The sequence below is a fragment of the Taudactylus pleione genome, unplaced genomic scaffold, assembly GCF_031769625.1.
Source record: "Taudactylus pleione unplaced genomic scaffold, aTauple2 ptg000005l, whole genome shotgun sequence".
Taxonomy (NCBI): Eukaryota; Metazoa; Chordata; class Amphibia; order Anura; family Myobatrachidae; genus Taudactylus; species Taudactylus pleione.
This window is the reverse complement of record NW_028284408.1, coordinates 21,514,795-21,533,037: the sequence shown is the minus strand read 5'-3', so window position 1 is coordinate 21,533,037 and position 18,243 is coordinate 21,514,795. Positions and strand designations below refer to the sequence as shown.

General features: G+C 40.7%; 1 protein-coding gene across 1 annotated transcript in view; it reads right to left on the bottom strand.

Annotated features, from left to right (window-relative positions):
• Window positions 1-13,841, bottom strand: part of TAMALIN (trafficking regulator and scaffold protein tamalin) — a 34,131-nt gene extending 20,290 nt beyond the window's left edge. Inside the window, exons 1-2 of the mRNA XM_088446167.1 lie at window positions 13,583-13,841; window positions 735-784 (exon numbers count right to left, since the gene is read on the bottom strand). Coding sequence (XP_088302293.1) covers window positions 735-784; window positions 13,583-13,804 — 272 coding nt within the window. The 5' untranslated portion in view covers window positions 13,805-13,841. The remainder of the gene's footprint in view (window positions 1-734; window positions 785-13,582) is intronic.
• Between the last annotated feature and the right edge of the window lie 4,402 nt (window positions 13,842-18,243).

Here is an 18,243-nt window from a genome sequence, read left to right as displayed (position 1 = left end):
GCAGGATATAGTGCTGGAAAGTTGGAACGTTTGATCAGAGTTGTGTGGAAAAGGTAGACAGGGGAGGCAGTGCCTCACCTGCCATACACTTTTTAATCCAGAGTTTTGAGTATAAAACGGATTAGAATACAAAGATATTTATAATATTTTTGTAAAATTTCTCTTCTAATTTTTATAGTAAAAACTGTGTATACCCAAATATGACAAGAAAGGCTCTGCCTCACCTGACCACACATCACTGCGATGTAGTACAATTCTATCCATTGCTATAGCTCATGAATATGTTTGTCGGTGTCAAGTAAAGTAGATCTCTCCCAGTCAACATCCTGCACTTTCCCCTGCATGTAGCGGTAAACTGCATAGACAGAGAATCTAATATCTACACTAGAAAGAAACGCTCATCTACAAATCACAACTAGCTCATCATCGATTGCATGATAGAGACCACATAACAAACCCCCAGAAACAGCAGAGGCCAACTAGGAAGCACATGGTAACCAGGTGCCAAATGTTGTACTTAACTCCAACATCAATTATATAGAACCCTTTAGTAATTGTTCAAACCATGTGGACAAAGACATAAAAAAATGGATATAATGCAATTAAGGCACAACAGTACTGCAACATGGTTGTATGATGACATTCTAGCGTAACATGTTTTGTGCATGATCATTTACAGGTTACATATACAGAACTGTGATATGAGGCAGGAAAAGAAGATGTGGCACACTTACCTGTGATGCTCGGATGTCTGGCTCACATTCTTCCAGCCCATAGGAGTACCCTGAAGGCAAAAAACAAAATGTCATAAAAATGTAAACTGTCAATAATCTAATTGCACACAGTTATTGTGCTGCAGCATCAAACAAACTGGCTGACTCTACAGTAATTAATTTAGGAAACAGCCTGTACAAGCAAGTCACATCTTATCCCTAATAGTTAGCACAAAGTGCTTTCTCAGTCAAATCTAATAATGCTAATAGAGGGGATTTAACTGCATGAAATCTTAGAGAATGATCCCTCAGTGTCATATTGTTCCACCATGGCTTCATCAAGCTGATACAGATTAGCTAAAGGCCAACATGGGCTCCCTTTGCACTCAGTAATAGCTCACAGTAGTAACACCAGTCACACTGTTCATCTATCCCTGCGTACAAAGGTTATAAAAAATATGCAAAAATGCATCAGATACCATGGAAATTATCACTGCAAATAACTAAATAGGTAAATAACAACCGCTTAATACAGATGTGTAAACTTGGTCCTTTAGATGTGGCAATTACTTACGTTACATTTCTATTGATTTCATCTAAAATGTTTATGATCTATAAAAAAGGGCAAAGCAAACCAGCTGTGACAGGCTTACAGCACATTCAAGCAGCCGGTAAGTACGTTCAGCCAATCACACTAAATATGGTAACAAATCATCTGTCACTTAAAAAAAATAAAAACCACATTGAGTAGAATTCTGAAATTAGTCGTTAATCTTAAATGAAGCACCCAGACAATAACTAATTCAGTAGGTTAATCAGGGATTAACCACAATAAACACATTTTCTAATCGTAAGTCTCCAGTCATATGGTTAATTAAAAGAGCAAATTAACACTGAAGAATCATACGGAGACTATAAGGTCGTCAGGAGATTACTTTCCACCGAACGAAAAATAGCCATTGGCTGGAACTCTGCTTATGGTAATCTGTATTGGAACGTGATTCGGTTACAAGCACTGCAAGGCAGACTTTTAGAGAAATGTAGAACTAGTATTGTTAGTAACAGAAAAAGCAACAAAGTTGGGTGCTAAAGTACTCCCAGCAGGGATGTGTAGTCAGTTTAGGCAGAGCCTCCCCTGTCATACTCCCGAGATTTGAAATATAAATGATTACAATACTCCAAAGATGATATTTAGAACTTTTAAACATCTTTGTTTACTGTAATCATTTTTACAGTAAATACTCACAAGCTTTGTGAAGCTCCCTGGGACTGCAGGGAGACAAGAGATGAGGCACCAGCTCAGCCTCGCTTCTGTATAGTCAAACACTGCTTGCAGAGGTGAAAACTAGGCTACACCACTGGCAGTAAGCTGCACAGGAAGAGAGATAAGAGGCGTGCCTCTGAATATGGGGAGGCATGGCTTGAGCATTAATGGACACTGCACTGTTTAGAGATCGCAGCTCAGTCAGCAGCAGCAAGAGAACACAGTGACCAGGAAGTGATCACAGTAATCATGTGATCAGGAAGTAAACTGCAATGTTTAGAGATCAGAGTTCAGTCAGCAGCAGGAGAAGACAGTGATGCAGGTAAGAGAATAAATGGACACTTAAGCTTAATGTAGTGAGGGGAGAGTTACATTAAGTAGGGGATGAGACAGGCTCTCAGCACTCAGACCCATCTCCATGTGTGCCTCCCCAGCCATTGACCTCACCGCACGTCACTGACTCCATGATGACGCTCAAAATCACAGCATAAATGGACAACAAAAATAAATAAATCTGTCATGCTAGGAAGTAAGGAAAACTAAACTGTCATTTACAGATCAAGCACAAGACAATCATTCATATTCAGTTATTTGTGTCAATGTTTAATATTCAATAATGGAAAGGCTTCATACGTAAATGACCCAGAAACTTGCATTTTAAATGCTCAACGTAAGCAGGAATCTTGCGTTTGTGCCATCTTTCGCTATACTTCAACACATGCCCTTCATACAAGCTTATGAGGGAAAACCATTATTTCCCCAGCCTCTGCTCACAGAAGTCTCTTTCATATTGGCCAGCATATATTTTAATAACTTGCAATTCATTACCAAAGACAATTTCTACCATTGTGTTACTTGTGGTTCACAGCTCGAAACAAGCGTCAGATGCTGAGGGGGGAAAGGGGCCTGTTCCAAGTCTCTATTACAGTTAAGCAGGAACCTTCAACCTTTAAAGTAGGCGTAGATGGGAAAACGTGAGAGTGTCACTGGCCAAAGCTTCACACAGACAAGAATGTAAAAAATGTATTAAAGTGCTAAAGAGACAGAACATTATAGCAAAAGAACGATTGTTGCAGAATTTTGAGGAACCCACTAAGTAAGCCAATAAACTGATGTGAACCAGATAATATGAACTGTACCAAACACCAGCTCGCTCTTGATGATTCAGAGACTACTTCTGCTTTTACTACAGGCACCAAATTATTGTTCATATTTCGCACACAAAAAAAGGGAAGACACTGCATGTATTTAAGCACACTTGTTTTGTATTTATATGTTTGTTTGACGTTAATAAGGAAGTGTTTTGTTTTATTGTTGCTAGTTAAAGCATACAACCTAAAGCAAAGACAGAATTCTGTTATTTTGCAAATTTGTATGTTTCACTACATGGTCAATTTCTATCCTGTATTGTAGACAGTACTGTATAATGGGCCGAAATCAGTGCGATGTTGAATAGCCGCGGGAGGGAGCTCCCACAGCTATTCAATACACCGCGCTGTTTGGGCAGCTAAAGGATTTCTTCTCACACTCCCCTGGGGTTGCGAGGAGAAATCCGACAAAAGTGCCAGGCGCGCTGCTGTTTGTCGGCTTAGCACGGCGCTAACAGCCACACATCCGTCACTTTAGTCAGACCATGGCGGTTACCACACTTAAACACCCAGGTTAAGTCGCTAGGAACTGGCATTCTGAGACTTAACCCATTCCCTTCAAGGCAAACAGCGCGTTGAATTGAATAGCTGTGGGAGCTTCCTCCTGCGACTATTCAACATCGCACTGAATTAAATTTGACCCAATGTGTCAAATGTAGAAAACATGATAAAATTAGTGTCTAAACCCTTTTCTAGCTTCACTATGGTTGTAGGTTAATTTAGATACACTAATTTTGTTGGACAAATACATTTAATCAATTAGGCTTAATTAATATGCACAAAAATGGATTTAATTGTTTTATACCACTGATGTTTATGGAAGAATATAAGTCAATGACAAACTCTTCTAGTCACCAACCACTACAATTTGTAATACTGCCTGAATGTTAGGTGTTAGCAAATTTATATTACTGCCTTCTGTTGATCATAAACCGCAGTCTAACGTTCTTAATATACTTATTGTAGGGACTATTCAATTGTATTAAACACTCCTTTCCTCTACACTTAACATAGGTGCTTGGGTATACAGGACTTTCCCCTTACCAAGGGATTAACGAGAGCTGGAGTATGACGAATGAGTGATTGCAGGTAGGTAAAATATTTGTATTTATGCATATTATTTATTTTTACTCCTGATGAAATAGTTGAAGAATGTGAGACAGCCAGCTACTAATCCAAATCTCCAGGCCATCTTGCAAATGTCTACAGGTACTTATTACACTGCTAAACCAGTTCAGCTCTCCAAAACTAGTGTAACAAAGTGTCACCACAGGTCCTGAGAAAGGAATACTTACATGGAGGGCATAGCCTGATAATATGCAGCATTTTCATATAACAAGTCAGTCAAACGACACAGCTTAAATACATGTATGCAGCTTTAATAATTGTAAGTATACCCACTAAGGCAGCAATTTAGTGGCCTGGACCACTTAGCCATGATTAGCTCCTAGTGACTTCCTAGGTGGACAGCTGCCTTATCTGTATGTAGGTGACAGGTGCACAGCATCAGGTTTAATATATCCTCATGCAGCAATTTATTCATAGATAAATAAGGAACTAAAAAGATAATAAAACCATGAAAACTACATTCTACAAAGCAACATATCATACATTGCTACCATATGGTGAGCAGGATACTGTATATATTATGATTATTGATTGTTAGAGAAAATTTAAAAAAAAAAATATGCCCTTCAAAGTAAATACACTTTCCAGAGCTGTAAAACTATACAGTCAAAGTGTGCACATGTTTATAGTGTCTTGAAACATCTCCCAACTCCAGTCTACTATCAACAGGACAATCTTATTGTTCCCAACTTCATGAACCATCTGTTCCCCAAAGTAAACCGGCTAATAAAGCAGAATTTGAATGTATTGGAATTAGGTGGGTGGGGGAGGGGAATAAGCTCAGGAAATAATATGGTAAAAATGGAGACATGGCATTGTGTTTAATGCATAATGCCACTCACAAAAACAGAACAATTAGCACAAATTGAATGAACAAAAAGTATCAGCAAATAGACGGTGACAGAGGAACAGACAATTAGCTGATTAGGTGCTGTGTTTGGTTGACGAATAAGTGTGGTGCCAAATGTGTTCAAAGAGACAGTCTACAGATGCGCCATTCACCCCAAAGTACTTTAAATCATATAACTTGACTTTTACTACCAATATAGCATTAATAAAATAACTCTTCTGTGTGAATAAAACATTGCATAAAACTATAATTGGCTAATTAAGTGTAGAAAGTAAATACCTCAGGGTAACCATTTCCAAAAGCTTTGTTTATGCAGTATAATGGTAAACATGTGGAGACCAGACACCTGTTTGGCATCTACAGCTTATAGACCAACCGCAACATATTTATTAAGTGTTCATGGCGCAAAGCTTATGGTAATGAGAGGCCAACCTGGCCGATTTGTCCATTTGATTAAACAAGTGACTAAGGGGTTTTATGTACTAATAATCGCAGAACTTTTGCAATTATTAAGGATTCATATCGCAGGGGATATTGTCATTTTTAATGAAAATATCCCCGCTATGTACAAAGAAACTCAGAGAAATAGCGGTTGTAGTGTCCGCTGTTCCTGAGAGTTATATCCCCTGCATATTGTAAAAAGTCTTTCACATTTGTCAAAGACCTCCCCTGGAAGCCGACACTGCGCATGCACACAGTGTCCGCTTCCGCCGACAGCCAGAGGCTGCAGGAGAGGACACTGGAAGATCTCTGTTTGTGAGTCTCCATTGACTTAGCAGTTTACACCATCTGTATATGGCAAACTAATGGAGCCAATCTGGTACATAGGGGTCAGACCGTAGTTACCATTGATAATAATGGGGACTGCTATCTGCAGTGCTAATTAGCACTTTGCCGGAGATTTCTTTAAAATCTCCTGCACTGCGTTTTCAGTACATAGCAACAATTCATAAAATTATGCAGAAACTGCAGTTTCTACATCATTTTATATATAAAAAAAATAAATAAAGAAGCTTGATACATAGGTCCCTAAATCTAAAATGTCCAGCTGTTTGAAGTACACACAGGCAGCCTGCTGCAAAAACATTTTTGTATAATAATTTAAACAGGTTATAATTTACTTTTACTAAAAAGGAAAAGAAAAATGTAACCTTAGTACTTTTAAATTACATTTTAAGGGGCCAATACATAAGCAATCTTAAAAAAAACAAAAATAAATTTCAGATTCTGATTGTTTTCCCCAGATTTAAAGATTCCACAATCCACCAATCTGCACCCATAGATTACTGATAGTTTACAGTTTACAGTGATTTGCAGATAATTTTCTGCAAATCGCAGATCTGCCAATCTTGAAAGGCTCATCATTTTATTAGTAACTTGGCTGATAGTCTCCATAGACTATATAGTGTTCACTCTACTTCCGGCGCCGGGCAGGGTGCCAGACCTAGAGAAAAGGCACATCTGCGCTCGCCGAAGGTGCAGGCCTGAAAAGGAGGTGTGGCCAATGAAAAGGGGGCACGTCTATAAGCCACGTCCCCTTTTCGCTACTCTTGGGGTGTGCCCGGCACTTACGGACATGCCTGGCTGCCCCAAGCATTGCTCTGTGTGAATGGATACCGGGCACATGTGCCCGGCATCCATTCACTGGCAGTGACTGCTACACCAGTTTTCCCCACCAACAGGACACTGCAACCCACAGGCTGTTTCAGCGGGGCACCTCACCAGAGGGCAGGGTGCTTTTTGCCCTTCAGAAATAGGGCAGGGCGCAGCGCCCCATTAAAACAGCCTAGCGGGACCGTTAGGCTAGCAATGCCCCCTATGGATCGCTGAAATTCATGTTGGACAACCTGATTTAGTGATTCCAATCACTTTTTGTTTGAAATAGGCAGTCAGAGAACCCCATATAATGCTGATCTTTTGGGACAATCTGCAAAATGCCAAATTGCCCTAATTAATCCAATAAAATCACAGATGTGTGGAGGTCTCAAGTCAAAGCATAAGAAACGATTCAAACTACTAATGTAGCTACTGAACCTTTGCTATGGAACCCCAAACATCTCTATGACACAAGTTGGTTTTAGCCCTGTAAACATCAGCCACTTGCATGGATACTGTTGAGGAAAACAACAATAAGTACAACGGGTGTTAATACCCATTAAATGTTTCTACTCTTTAAGAAACAAGTAAATAAACTGCTTTGCTAAGCAAATTACTAACAGCTGCTTATAGAAACTACAAACCGGCCACTCACAAATGTTACTAGGTCCACACCTGAACTTCACGCACAGTCCGAGCAACTTTATGGTTCTCTCAGTTATGCAATAATTTTGAGGATATCCAATTTTTAGGGTCTACGCTAGTGATATATATTATTCTGATCAGAATGCCGGACAGATAATCAGAAATGCTTACACACTTCAAAGCCTGCACAATGTCTCCGCATCATTCGCCACTAATGGCGTGCAGTAGGTCAGATCAGACGGCTATTAGAATGCTAGTAATTTCAGGGTCTCACGTATACACACACACACACAACTAAAGCAACACAAAACATGAGGAATGGCATACACACCTTGTAGAAGCAAATATAAGTAACCTACATGAATGTTGTAGCGATCATAGTTTACCTCCTTATTTTTTCACTAGCTGGAGGTTTGAAGGAAGCCGCCACTGTACTAGGTCACTAAATAACACAGCATAGACTGCCAAACCCAATCAACATCTGATCAGAAATGCACCAATGATTTCCCACTATGCCGGTAGCCATCATCTGAAAAAAGTGGTAGTGCCCCTTACAAACCATGCATTTCTATGTGGCCCAACAAGATGGAAAAAATTGCTTGGGTAGAGCAGTCAGACGTGCCTATGTGTGGACTGGTTTACACAGTGGAATGTAGCGGCTTCCAATAACAGATGTGTAGGAAAAACAAATATAATCCACATTCGATACATCCTGCTGTTTCCATGAGTTATAGTAGGCTAAACAGATTTTAAATGTGCTAAAAATACAATATTGATTCTGTTTCCAAACAACCTGATTTAGAGATTCCAATCACTTTATGATCGGAATCGGCAGTCAGAGAACCCCACAATGATAAAGCAATGCTACTTATTCAGGGTCACATACGCGCTTTAAAAAGATACACTTTGCAATTATTAACTGGAGAAAGTGAAGTGAACTGTGCTCATCTGTTACATCTCTTATTTCATGAGAAGACACTTTCCAAGATGTTTATGCTTGACCAGCCACAGGACAGCTTAGCACGCTATGCTTGACCAGGTGCCTATGAGGGTAACAGGTTGATCTCACAAAGACAATTGCACTTGTTAACTCAGGTTAGCTTTGAGAATAAGGAGCTAAAGAAACCATCAACTAAATATAAACATTTAAATACGTTGTGCATTGACAGCCAATTTTCTTAGCATTTAACCTCTGAAAAAACTAAAGTGAAAAATGCAAAATAATTCATTCCCCCAGTCGCTGAAAAACTTTATAAAACCATAAATTCACATGTGAATGTAACCACACAGGCACATTCGATGGCTTGGCTAATATTCCAATTGTGCAGCTTGGTCACACAAAGAATATTTTCCTGTTTTTGTTCCATTGGCGTTCCATCATCATTCTGAAAGGCTAAACCCCTCTTACTAAAACATATACATACTGTAGTAATTAAAAGCCACACCGAAAATCTTTCAGGGAAAATAAAAAAATAATATATATATATTTTTGGGCGGGAACATTTAAGGATTTAAATAGCCTCACAAAAAACTTTTGCAAAGACAGCACAATGCAAAATCTGCCAGTTCAATGAGGTTATATAGAACATAAGGTTCACTCATTATGGGCAGTTAAGACATGGGCTCCCTGCAAGGAGCTTAAGCTTATATACAATTTCTGTCATTAATCCTTATTACACTTATTGCTTCAGTTAGTTACTCTGTTAGAGAGTCACACAAACGTGATATAAGGGGAATTGTGTAACAGAATTGGTTTAGGAAACTAAACTGACAGATGTTTGTCTGTATGCTAGTGCTAGTATTTAGCTGACTTCAAATCATGCAAATTAGTAAATAATTAGAGCCTAGTTTGATAATAAAATGAGCCCTGGAGAAGCCTGCTTCACTCACACAGAAACTCGATTTTCCAGTTTCATGTTAAGCAAACAGCAAAATGTTTGCATAACTGACAGCTTCTTATCTAGGTGCCAAATGCTGGAACCAGCTTGAAATAATTATATTCCATCAGAGCACATTTAGACTTTTATACTCCATGATAAGGCACAAGCACAACAGATTGTCAAGCGGACAGATCTGTATCCAATTTAATCAGATCCAGAAACACACAGCAATAATAGGGGATGTAGTTGAAATACCGACAACCGGGAAGCAGTCTGTCTAAATCCTGACGTCAAAATCCAGACTCAGCACTAAAGATAGGGGAGTTACGGTTAGGCAGTGTAGGCACCTCCAAGGGAGGGTTAGGGTCAGTGTACTTACGTGCCCCTGTCAGGATCTCTCATGATCGAGCTTCGGTATTTCACCCAGCGGCTGATATACCTAACCCCAATAATATCTACCATCCAACTGCATTTTAGGGGCCTATTTACCAAGCAGTTTTTTTCCCCCTTCATAAAATTATTCAGAAACTGCAGTTTCTACATAGTTTTATGAGTTGTTGCTATCTACTAATAGCCTAATGCAGGAGATTTGCAGAAGGGCAATTAGAACTGCAGGTCACAGTCACCATTATTATGAATGGGGACTGCGATCTGACCCCTTTGTCAGACTTTGGCCCAGGTAGTAACAGTTTTAAGCCTAGGAGGCATTACTCACAGGAAATATCTTCCGATACCTCTCCTGCAGCCTCCGGCCTGTAGGAAACTGACATTGTGCGCATGTACAGTGTGAGATTCCCCCGGGGGGAGTCTCACAAATGTGAAAGACCCCTACAAAATGCCAGGGAAGTAACTGGCAGGGACAGTGGTTAGCCCTACGGGTTCAAATAAATACATGGCCAGATTATTTTCATTCAAAATTAAAAGATTCACAGCGATACAGAGTGTTAATCACAGCAATGCCACGATTATTAGTACATAGGCCCCTTAATATGGGAATTACTGAGATCAATCATTCTCTGCCCTGCTTTATTGATTGTTGTCGCATCACACGCAAGAAGCAATGCACTAGATCTATATATACACACACACACACACACACACACGTGGCCACCTTTAGGTTCAATATTAAAAAACAAAAGTGGAATAAAAACGTAGCAAAAAAAAGGAAAAAAAAAAAAGTACCTAAAAAGGTTTATCTATAGATCATTAGGAGATCTGCACTCATCAGTACTCCTACTCTCGTGGAAGGCTCCTAAACATTCGGGAATCATAGGGGGAGATTCAATTGTTGCTGGATGAAAAGTAATGTGTTCAAAGCCCCTTTTTTGGGGACTCTAATATTTGTTTGGGAGCCCAAACCACTTCTTTAGAAGATTTAGCCGCTTTGCGTGGTACCTGGTGCTTGTAGCCATGATTAATACTGATGGGTGCCTGGAGAAACAATTGAAGTGCTCCGTTGGGCACCTATTGGTATAGACACCCACCAGGGGGCATCTACAACATTTGAAACATAACCATAGAGCAAAAATCTGGGTTTTTACACATGAATGCGTATTGACCCAGGAATTTGCTATGTGTGAATGCAAACAACCTGGGTTGAAGTCCCGGGTTCACTGGGGGCGATTCAATTCAGCGCAATGCTGAATAGACCCGGGAGGGAGCTCCCGGGGCTATTCACTTCACCTTGCTGTTTGGTCGGACTTAATGATTTCCTCTCGCACACTCTGTGGATGAGAGGAGAAATCAGTCTAAAGTGCCAGCCGCGTGGTTGTTTTACTGCTTAGCGCGGCAATGACAGCCGCGCGGCCAGCTCTTTAGGCGGAGAATGCCGGTTCTCGCGACTAAACACCCAGACGAGAACTGGCATTCTCCGACTTAACCATTTGCTGACTAAGCAAACAGCACACTGAATTGAACTGCCCCCACCGATTTATAAAGCCGTGTATACCCCAGGTCATCTTTCTGAAAGTGGTATACCATCCCGTGTAATCACCATCCCGAGTAATCAGATCAACACATCTACAACTGCATGACTAGTTAGGGGAAGATGTATCAAACTTTCTAAAGATGATAGGTGGAGAGGTTAGCCATAGAAACCAGATTCTACCCATCATTTTATAAACTGTACTAGATAAATGATCGTAGAGGCCACTTGGCTATAGGTAACCTCTCCGCCTGTCCTCTTTAAAAAGTTTGATACATATCTTTCAGTAATGGTGGCTAGTTTAGGACATATATCTCACCTATGCCAGAGTTGAAAACAAATTATCTACTTCACATTTGTGAAAGGCTATATTGGAACATTACATACTGATGAACTTTACATTAGCAAGACATTACACAAACACAACTCCTTAACCAAACATTACACAGAACCCCTAAGGGTGCATACACACAGGACGATATTGGCACGATTTGGCCAAATCGGGCATATTGTGCAGTGTGTATGCCTGATTTGCACGCTCCCGCAAGCGATATCGAGTGATTGGCTGTGCAACACATCCAATCACACGATATCGCATGTGAAGCTGTACATTTTAATGACCGATGGTACAGCGATTATTCCGTTGCTCATTAAATCTTTTAAGTGTGTACCTGCAATCATGTGATGTCCAGGGTGAAGGCAAATTGCCCTGACCATCAGCACGATTGCCGGTCATTTAGGTGTGTACCCAGCCTAACACCTGTCCACCCCAGCAGCTCCCCTATGCCGCAGGCTATCACAAGAAAGCAGCAGCATGGAAAATTAATTGATATTCAGTCAATATAAAATAAAGGTTACAAAATGAAAGGAAATACCAAAATATTTTTGACAAAGGTAACTAAAACATTATGTTTTATTTATTTGGTCATAAAATGATTTGTTAATTATAAGGAATAATGCTCACCTCCCAGTAATCTGAGGTCTGTGACCTGTATAAAAACCCCATAGTCCCTTTTCAGGTTAAAAGCATAGCAAAATGGCAGTAGCCTTTAACTAAACAGTTTAAACAACGTTTAGCATATAAATCTTTATCCAAACGCAATCCACATGAAAGAACAGGAAAGTCAATTAGATGCACAACTGTTAGTAATCAAGCAGATTCTAATGTGTGTCCTAGAGGTAGTTTTCAGGACTTGATAAGCACCAACTATGGCCCATGTTGCACTCCAAAAGGAACAGATAGCCATACTCTACAGATGTATTATTTCTCAGGCTTCCATTTGGAGAACACACCATAAAAACAAATTATGCTTTGTACATGCCAGTTCAGCTATTATGGCAAGCGTAGTCCCCCTCAGGACTCCAGGACATATTTACAAAACACTTCATTTTCACAGGACAAAAATACTTAATACAAAACAAGTCTGATTTTGCATTTACTATTATTGCCCTTTTAAATATGGTCAGCAATATATCAAGGGTTTGTTAATCCACTGCTTAGTCAATATGCCCCTAAGTACAGTAAACTACATGTCAAGCACTTCTTATAGCAAGTAGTACCGAATCCAACTCTGTACATGTAATTACACCATAACAAAAAAAAATAAAAAATGCTGTCATTTAGAGTATCCTATGAAACACACAGCTGACCTTGTAGTTGTGATGTTTGGCAGGCTAGTAGCCATCCTGACCCTCATATCTCACCTTAAGTGATAAACAATGATAGTCTGCACACTCTCCCCAGGGCAAAGAGAGGAGAGGGGAAAAGTATCATGAGAACCACAAAACATAACTGTGATGAATGAGGTCTAACATGTTACAGGAATAAGTCAAGAAACCTATATAATGGTTAAAATAGACCTTAAGTACAGTACATTCTAGGAACTAGCAAAGGAGCCATGATCTATAAGAAACATTGTCCCTCTAGTTTCAATTTGATAAGTACATGTCAGACATCCAATAGATGGAGATACAAACACCAACCTTCTTCTGATAGAGAATGACCAGAAACTAGTGTATGTATGATAACTAGGTGCAGAGTGATCTGCAATGCACTGCGATATATACAGAGCAGGTACACATCACCCACTAGGTAGACAGGGCTCAGGGGCATAGTGCAGACACAACAATGGGAACAAACTGCTAGTTACCGTGTGCACATTTAATTATAATATATATATATATATATATATATATATATATATATATATATATATATATATATTTCTAGGCTATGAGAGCAGGGGGAGGCGATCTAGACACGTTCCTGCCATAAGCCCATTAGTGCAGTAACACTGCAGGGGGGATGATCCTGGAGGTATACAATACTGATTGTGCTGACCCCTTCGTGTAACCCTTCAGCACTTGCCCCCATGTCCACTATTGTGCCGCATTATGCTCCTGCATTCAGCCATTGGTCATTTGCTTTCTTTACCTTTTTTGTTCTGGGAAGGGTCCCGCCTGAGACCACCAGCGCCTTGTACATGTCATCAGTCCGGTAGGTGTTCAGGGACATGTACGGGTCCGCTTTGTTCCTCTCCCGGTATATCGCCTGCTCCGGAGTTAAAGCATAGTCCTCCTTGAGATGCAGCTTCTTGAGGCGTCTGAAAGTCATTCCTGTCCCGGCAGCAGGCGCAGCCCACAGCGCGGCTCTCATACACCGTCTCCGGCTGTCTGATATTACTGGCCGGGGAGGGAGCACACACTGAGACATATAAGATCTGTTCCCGGGGGCGGGGCCACAGCGGCAGAACACGCCCCTCCGTGTAAGTCCTGGACCTAGAGAGCGTCTCACACACACACACTGGGAGCACATGTCTGCCATAGGCAGCAGCCACCTACTATGGAACATGACAATTACAATGTTAGATAGATGATAATTCTGGGTTCTGGTATGCCACTAATATTCCCCCTCTAAATAGCTCTGTTTTTTTAAAAGGTGGTTCCTTGGGACTCTTGCAGGGGTGCCTAAGGTTGGTGATCCAGCACCAAATCAAATTTATGGTCAATGTAATGTAAATATGTGGACAATAATGAGCAAATAATGATTGCATGTATAATTCTTCAAACTAACGTGACAGATTGTATTAATGCAAAGCATTTTGCCCTATGTTGATTCAGACTAGGAAGGGGCATATGTCATGATGGGTATGATTTAATAATGGTGCATTGGGAATCCCATCACAATTTTGCAATAGGGCCCAGAGATTTCTAGTAATGTTTCTGGCATTAGTCCACCATGTGTCCCCAGTATAGACTGTAAGCGGCATGACACTGAGCACCATTTTTCCACAAGGGATGTAAGAATACTAGGGGGTTAGGTTTAGGCACCCCCCTGGGGGACAGGGTTAGGCACCCCTAAGGGAGGGTAGGATTAGTATACTTACCTGCCCTGTCAGGATTCTGGTATTTCGGGCTTCCGGCGTCTGCAACCAGGATGTAGTTAGAATACCACCGCACGGGAAGCCGTCTGACCCTTCGAATACTGTTCAACTGATGCTTGGTTGATGGTGATGGAAAACGCCTCAGGTTTCCCATAAATGCTTGGCTGATTACAGATTTGGTGATTGAAGGTAATGGAATGTGAAAAATATCAATGTCATACTCATCAAACCATTGGGTGACCACATGTGCAATGTGGATTGAGGCATTGTCATCCAGGTAGACAGCCCTAGCAGCATGTTCATTTTCTCCCCACTCTAAACGTTAGAGTATGCTAGTTAGCTCCTGGATGATTCATTAAACTAGATCACTGTCCTCCATTGCCCTGTAGTCCATTGTATAAGCTCTTTGCACCAATGAATTTGCAAACATGTATTGCAAAGTATGATTAGTGAATTATGTAATGTGACGCAACTACAATATCCTGCTCTGTGGAGCTCTCACAGGATCATTTTCATTAAATTGTCTAGTTGCTTGTCTGCTTTGTCTTGCACTTCATTTTGCTGATGTTTTCCTTCTGAGCTCCATGCCTACATAGCCATAGATACCCTACTCTTGAAACATTAGCAAGTTGAGCTGCCTGGGTCACTGAAGCTTCTGCCAATCTGTTAAAGTCATGTGAGGTTTCTTTCAGTCATGTGGTCCCTCTCATTGTAGAGCCCAGCTGAACAGATACTGGGTTCCCTGATGACTGCAGTCAGTTGACCATTGAGATCGCGAGGGCACCAAACTCAAACCTGCTTTTCCTATATAACTAAGTGTCTTTTGCACTGATTGCTAACAGAGTGTTAGGTATTCCTGCATTTGTTCCTGGTGCTGCTGCAGCTTCTCCATCTTATTTGTGGTATATTGCTCCTGATTTAGTTTCCATCTTCTGATTTGGTACTTAGCTGACTTTTAGTTATAACCTTGGATTGACTTGGACTTCTGTATTACCTCCGCTGAGCTTTCCTGACTCTACCTTCTGTTCTGCCTTCTCCATCTGACACCAGGTTGCCTCCTTATGGGGAAGTTCAGAGATCAGTGACCTGATTGCCTATAGTGAGTCCACGAAGTTCCACAATTTGTGACATACAGATATAGAGATATGTAGATATATATATATATATATATATATATATATATATAGGAAAGTCCACAATTTGAAAAGACGTCCCTGACCATGTTGGGATGTAATTTGCTTAATTAATGTATGAGCAACACTAGTGTGAGAAACCTTGTTTTAAGTAGGCTTGGGATCCCTCATGTATCCGTGTGTTTACATTTTTTGTAATATATAATTATGAGCAACAAAGGGTCCATCAGTGAATTAGATAAATAACATACAACCAATCACTTGATAATAGTCGAAATATGATTAAGGATGTTGGTTCCCTTGGAATTGGTATGAATTAATGCTGGACCTCTGGCCGGCGGTTCAAATCCCGACAGCGCATGGCCGACAGAGGAAGAAATCCCTATCGTCCCTAGGTGAGTATTCACTAACCTAATCAACCCCCTAACCCTCCTTTAGGGTGCCTAACCCTAACCTTCCCCCCCTGTGCCTAACCCTAATCCCCCCTCTAAGTGCCTAAACCTAACCCCCCCTTCCCTGCTGCCCAAACCTAAGTCCACCGGGGGGTGCCTAACCCTAACCTCCCCCTGGGGGTGCCTAACCCTCCCTCCCCCTAACCTAACCCTAACCTCCCAGGCAGGTGCCTAACCCTAAGTCCCCCCGGGAGCCCTAAACCTAACCCTTCCCCCCCACGGCTGTCCGCTGCGGCGCCCGGCATCCGCTCAATCGGGATGCCAGGCGCCAGTCTCCCGACGTCGGTCAAATGACAGGCGTCTAGAGGATGCCTGTCATTCATCCCTAGTCGGGATAACAATGTCTGGAAGCCGGCGGTCGGCATTCCGTCCGCCGGCTTCCTGAACGTATACCGTTCCCTTCCCAGTCCTATGAGCTGTGTTCATCCATCAGGGAGGTAAGATAGTGCAATAGTACTTAGGAGCTATTCCCCATCTCAGATATGGCATGATTTCCATTTTTCGTCCACTATCTGTAACTATCATGACCAGTATAGGGAAAACAGTTTCCATAATAGACTCAACTTGCGAGCATATTATATACATAACAGCCACGTAGATATCATATTCACAAAGTCACATGTAACCACAATATAAAGGTCAATGCCCAGTATAAAATCCTTTTGTTGCACCAAAATTTCACAGTGTCGACCAAGTAAAACCAGATGCCAGTGTAATAGCCCCATGTCATCAATTATTTCTTATGGCAGTAAAGGCAGTCTCCTGCCACAGTATACAGTATGTCAGCATAATGACTTTATACCTACATTCATAACTACATGCCTGGCCCTGGACAGCCCTATCCCCAAAAAGAAGCTACTCACACGCAGGGAATATCATTTTTGTCAGTGCGAAGATAATAAAACAAAGTGAAAATTTATTGTTGTAAACAGCAACAACAATGTGGTGAACCCAACATTTGAATGGTAGTTCATCCGACTGGCCATTTTCAGGGGTCATCAATTTTGGCTGACATTCAACATTAATGTGTGTATTGTCCACTAATGACCATTTGTAGATGAAGAGACAGAATAGATTGTGGATGCAAATTAAATACCATTAAATGCAAAAAAAAGTATTGAAATTAAAGATGAAATTGTTAAGTATTTCGATGCAATAGATCGACTGATACTTAAGGTGCATACACACGGTCAGATTTTCCTTCAGATTTGTACAATAACAATTTAAAAAATCGTTCAATCCTTCATATCTGAAAGAATATCTGACGTGTCCCTGCAACGATGAACCGTTTGTCAGATAACGATATCTGACATCTGTTGTGTTTGCAGTCAGATTTGTCAGATTTTCATTCATTGTAATACTGTCAAAAATCGTTCGTAGATTGTAGTTCATGAAATCGTTGGTAAAATTGTTCAAAACATTCGTCGTTTATTGTCCGTAGTTCATCATTCGTCTGCCAGATCTGACCGTGTGTATGCACCATATGTGTGCCCAACGCTGCAAGCAATTCAAGTACATTGATAGTTAGACAGTGGCACTTATGATGATCCAGAACACAGCTTGTACAGGTTTCTTCCCTGACAATTTTTATTTTACTTGTCTTACTTGAAGTTGATAACATCTTTATAATTACAGCCTGGGTGGTATTCTAAATAGCAGACTTAGATTTCTGTAAAATGATCAGAAATCACACTGGGATATGAGATTATGTCTTTAACATTCGCTTGACCTTAGAGATCATGTACATGTACCTTAATCTAACTGCCATCTGTGCTCTTTACATTGACATCCAGCATAGTTCCCTGTATGTATCCTTTAATCTCATCATTTTATTGAAATCTGAGTTTATACTGATTACATTTACTGACAGATGGTTCCGGGTGCAACGTTTCAGTTGGGAGATAGACACCACGGGGTAAATTTACTAAACTGAGAATTTTTAGAAGTGAGTTTTAAAAGAGATGTTGCTCATAGCAACCAATCAGATTCTACGTAACATTTAACTAGCACCTTCTAGAAGATAATAGCTAGAATCTGATTGGTTGCCATGGGCAGCATCTCTCCTAAAACTCTCACTGTAGTAAATTTACCCCCACGAGTCTTGCATTAGACAAACAGTGTGTACTT